At 41.8% G+C, this 4881-nt stretch overlaps 1 protein-coding gene across 1 annotated transcript; it reads right to left on the bottom strand.

Moving 5' to 3' along the window:
* Window positions 1-411: 411 nt before the first annotated feature.
* Window positions 412-3074, bottom strand: LOC307031235 (uncharacterized protein). The gene is made up of 4 exons (XM_079668150.1): window positions 2435-3074; window positions 2202-2345; window positions 1636-1891; window positions 412-1409 (listed from the first exon to the last, which is right to left on the bottom strand). Exons 1-4 carry the CDS (start codon window positions 2993-2995, stop codon window positions 748-750), a joined length of 1623 nt encoding a protein of 540 aa, XP_079524276.1. The 5' UTR covers window positions 2996-3074; the 3' UTR covers window positions 412-747.
* Between the last annotated feature and the right edge of the window lie 1807 nt (window positions 3075-4881).

The following is a 4881-nucleotide window of genomic DNA, read 5'->3' as shown; positions in this document are numbered from 1 at the left end:
AGTACAATAATGCATGTTTTCTGCCATCTTTGATGAGAGATAAAATCATTTTTTGCCATAAGTTCTCAGTGAAAGATGTACTGTTGGACTCGGTACTATTTGAACTACCACCACAAGTACAATCAAATACTTTTATTGTGTACCTTTTGAGTAATACCCTGTCAAACTCCCATGCAGAGTGCATGTTTTCTGCCATCTTTGATGAGAGATAAAATACTTTTTTGCCATAAGTTCTCAGTGAAAGTGGTACTGCTGGATAGAGTGCTTCTAGAACTACCACCACAAGTACAATCAAATACTTTTATCGTGTACTTTTTGAGTAATCCCCTGTCAAACTCCCCTCCAGAGTACAATAATGCATGTTTTCTGCCATCAGGGTATATACAGGAATCCCGAAGTCAAATTTAATACCTTTTTAAGACTTTTTTTAAGACCCTTTCCATACATTTTAAGACCTCATCGCCACTTCAAGTTCTAACATTGGCGACACACTTTACCTCACATTTACTATATACAGTATTGATTGTAAGATAGCACAACTAAACCGTTTATGATAACTCCTTATCATAATTCAGATAGAACAAAGCACAAGAGAATGAATTTTGTGACCAACCCAATGCAAGGTTTATTAGAAAAATTATTTGACCAATAAACAAAACAAATGACAAAATGTTGTACTATGAAATATACATTAAACTTTGGTCAGCTTCAGTGGGGTAATGCCATGTAGGAGTTCACAAATACCCATCATGGCATGTGCCTCAATTCATTTGCTTTGCTGTCCCACTCTTTTTCGGTTTGTTCCAGCTCAATGCATTTCTCTTTGTGCCTCCTCCTGAGGGTGTTGGACTTTGTTAGCAGTTGAGCCATTAAAGATCCAGCTTTTCCCTCAGCCTGCTCAGTAAGTTGATCAGCATCTTTCTGAAGGACGCAGCACACTTCTTTTAGGATCTTCCTTTTCTTTTTGAGCTGTTCTAGCTCATCTTCAACTGCTCTTCTCTTGAGGCTGTGTGTGTCACTCTGTCTCTTCTTCTGTTGTTGATCCAGGTAAATCCTGTACCTTGATCTTGCGAAGGCTGCAGAAGCCAGGAGCTCCTTAGTGAGTGGCACCTTTAGAACGCCCCCACAGACACTAACCTGGTCGCAGATCAACCTTTGTGCCTCCAGGGATTCTTCAAGGAGGTTGACAGTTTCAACCTCCTTGTTGACAGAGAACCCCCTTTCAACCGTGGCTTGACCATGGGACAGAAGTAGAAGGCTCTGGCAGAATCTCCGCAGCTCAGGGTATGTGCTGAGAGCTTCGTGCAGGAAAACATCGAGCCGCTGCTCAAATGGCTGGAAGGAGAGGAAGCCTTCACCTCTACCCTCAACAGACAGAAATCTTTGAAATTGCTGGACGATCACATCACCTACAACATTGACAGAGAAAGGGAAAGAAGTAATTATTCATATGTCATTATATTTCATTCCACAGTCATCTGCTTCATCCGTTGTTTGAGAGATACATAGCTCGCAGCATCTGTACACATAAAAAGCACAGTGTATTGTAGATTTCCTAAAACAAATTTAAACAAGAATGCGTAATAATTAAATCCACACAAGCTTCTATTGTCCCTAAACAATACTTGTTCCTACCAGCTGAAACTCCTCCTGCCAACTGCTTGTCCTCCAGGAATCTTTGGACTACACTCTTCATCTTGCTGATGCACCACTCTGGATCCCTGCTCATGTTTGTGGGATCCAAACATGCAATGAGCCTGACGACTGGAAATTTGAGGGGGCTTTTCTCCTGCACTTTCTTGACCATTGCAGCCAGGCCCTTCATGCACTCTTTCCTGAACGTGAGCACAGAAAGCTCACCTACTCTGCCTCCTGGTTTGCTCTGAAGTGCCTGACAAATAATACATAGACTGTAAATTGTGCAGAAAGGATGATTTACAAAATAAAGTTTATATCAACCTCTCATTGAAATGACAAAATGAGTTTCAATATACATTTATTTGAAACTACACAATATGTAATGCAAGTTCATTTAATTTTTTAACAAATGTCCCTTCATTAGCATAATAAAATGGTAAAAAGGTCAATTTATTATATTAAACTGGCTGGATCAGTGTACAGGTAGAGCAAAGACATAGTAGGCCCATAACTGTATAGATCTATACATATACAGTACGTCTCTGAAAATATATCAAAATTACCTTGATGACAGATTCAGCACCAAGGCCTATGTCAGCATTCATCGGGGAGACCCAGTTCTTCTCATCAGCTGCATCGACTTTGGTGAGCTTCAGGGGGGTGATGTCCTCTAGGAGTTCACTCTTCACAAACCGTCTCAGTAGACTCTACCATATTATAAAGAAATAACAAGAAATCAATGACAGAACCATTAGTGTGGATTAATCAAATTCAGTTTAATTACTGTTATTATTACCTTCAGTAACTCAGCCAAGTCTTTAGCTAAGAAGGGCATCACTGGCTCATCAGTTTGACATTTTAACAGGAAGGGGCTGAAGGTCCTGGATATCGCAAAGAAGAACTGCAGCTTGGCTATGATGAGTGGATCCCCTTGTGCTGCCGCAATGGTGTCATAAGAGGCTGTGGCAGGGTTTGGGATCTTCTTGTTTTTGACACCATCCACGTACTTCTGTAGCATCGGCCAAATTTCAACCGCTCTCTCTGCCACACGGACATTTTCAACCCATCTGTGGCCGCAGAATGGTAGTGGGAAGCAGGAGGACCCTGTCAGACTGGTGAAGTCCTCTCTCCTCGCAGGAACGTTGTGGAAGAGGTAGTGCATTGCTCTCAGGAGCCTTTCAAGCTGCCACATCGTAAAACCGGCCTTTACTGCGTTGTGGAGAGTGTGAAGGCCACAGCTTCCAACAAGGACAAGCTGAGCACCTCCATAGAGCTCTGCGTGCTCTTTCTGTAGAAGATTCACCAATTTGAAGTTGACGTTGGGTCCATCCATGCTGACAGACATAAGCTGCCTCATCTTCAGTTGTGCACCACATTCCTGTGAATTAACAGTAATAAATTAATGACAACAATCCTTGAAAGTGTATTCTTGAAATACAGGGTGAAGGATTATTTGAATTATTTGAAGTATTAAAGTAACGGGGTATGACAGGAAAGTAAAATCTGGTATATTCATTTTGGTGTCACCTTATATATGTTCATGTGTGTTAAATTTGAAGGGACAAAGTATCCTTTCCTCCCCCAATATATTGAGGTGAATTCTGTGTGCTTAGAGAAGAGATGGGAGCATGGGACACCCTTATTTGGAGATAGTGCCGAGGCTCTGGAATGCTTCCCTCGTAAAAAAGGGTGTGCGTTACACAATCTTGTAGCAGATGTGTATGTGTTTTAATTGAAGTAAATATAAATGCTACATGATTACTGGTCAACTATACCTCTGTTCTTATTCTTTCATGTGTGGGTACTAAATGGCTACAAACATTGTGGAGAAATTAGCTTAAACATCTTTTATTACTCTATATGAAATGGAAGCAGTTTTATGACAGGGACGAGAGAGGTGGGGGAGGGACGCATTCCAGGAGTTTCAGCATGTCAATTGTCAGGGGAATCGACTTGTTTTCAATAGAGGTGTGTGGTTAGTTACTTTGTGTTAATAATAGCAGTATGTGTAAAGGAAGCTGGAAATATACAATGTGAAACCTTTTATTTGAAGTAAAGATGTGAACAATAGCTCAAACAAATGGAGGGGCTATAGGACTAATAAGGGTGTTCTCTGTATTAGGCCTGTGTGAAATTTGACTATTTGAAAAGCATCTCTACTACTGCTTAAGAGCATAGGTAATGTGTTCCTCGTTGTTATTGATATGAAAGTAATTAACATGTATTACGTATATTTAGCCAACTATAACAACTATATCTTAAAACATACTTTTAACTTGTGTGTGGCAGTCAGGAGGCGGGAAGATGGACACAGGGACCAAGGGCCATAAAGGAGATGTGTGTGTGCTGGCTACAAGCTGCTGTGTCGCACTGATTGGGTGCGACAGGCCATGTGTTGGTCTCTGCCAATAAGATGACCTCTGGGGGAAAGCACGTACACCTCCTCCTCCTGTGTTTTAGTATGAAAGACTGTTTTCCTTTGGTTCGCGCTCTTGTTTTTCACCGGCCGTTCCTGAGACCTGTCTCACACTGGGGGTAGAACCTGAGCCCGGAGTACTCTGCAGAGTGCTTCGTGATTTCTTTGTGTTTGTATTTTGTATCGTTACTGTATATCATTAAAAGCAGGATTATTGTTTCACTTGCATTCTGGTGTTTCTTAATCCCTCTCTTCTCCCGAATTCACCCAGCTTGTCAAACGACACGCGGAGACGAGGTTGGTTTGCAACATCCTCCAAATCTCCAACAAATGGTGAACCCGACGTTTCTGAGTGGGGTGTTTTCGGGGAAGAGACCACCAGCGGCAAGCGGACGGAATAGTCCAGGGCTAAACATCTCGGCCTCTTCTGACAACTACAAACAGAGCTCTGTACAATAAGCTACCAGGTGAGCAGACACGATTTAATTCGAAACCTGTGATTTGACCATATTCCAAATTTTAGGGTTGTCAGACGAAGTTTACAGTGTTTTTTATAGTAACAATGCAAATGCGTGTTTTAGTTGTTAAAACCGAATATCGAGTTTCGGCAGGCCAGAAGGGTATTAAAGTCCCTGGCTTGGAAGTGGAGGTATAAGAGTCCCCACAGTTAAAATCGGATATCAAGTTCCGACAGGCCAGAAGGGTATTGAAGTCCCGGGCTTGGAAGTGGTGGTATTGAGTCCCCACAGTTAGACTGTCTAAGAGTAGTCAGTTGGTTGTATTAAGTCTCCATATAAGACTGACCCAAAATAACGAATCCACAGCTC

This window comes from Notothenia rossii (genome assembly GCF_949606895.1).
Source record: "Notothenia rossii genome assembly, chromosome: 3".
Lineage (NCBI taxonomy): Eukaryota > Metazoa > Chordata > Actinopteri > Perciformes > Nototheniidae > Notothenia > Notothenia rossii.
This window is presented reverse-complemented; position numbering and strand designations above follow the sequence as displayed.

What these genes read in the sequence shown, in the direction of transcription:
- LOC307031235 (XM_079668150.1), bottom strand. Translation starts at nt 2,995, where the DNA reads ATGAGGCAGCTTATGTCTGTCAGCATGGATGGACCCAACGTCAACTTC. An exon ending in ACTTGGCTGAGTTACTGAAG is followed by an intron (nt 2,346 to 2,434) that starts GTAATAATAACA and finishes ATAATATGGTAG; the next exon opens with AGTCTACTGAGACGGTTTGT. An exon ending in GGCAGGAGGAGTTTCAGCTG is followed by an intron (nt 1,410 to 1,635) that starts GTAGGAACAAGT and finishes TCAATGTTGTAG; the next exon opens with GTGATGTGATCGTCCAGCAA.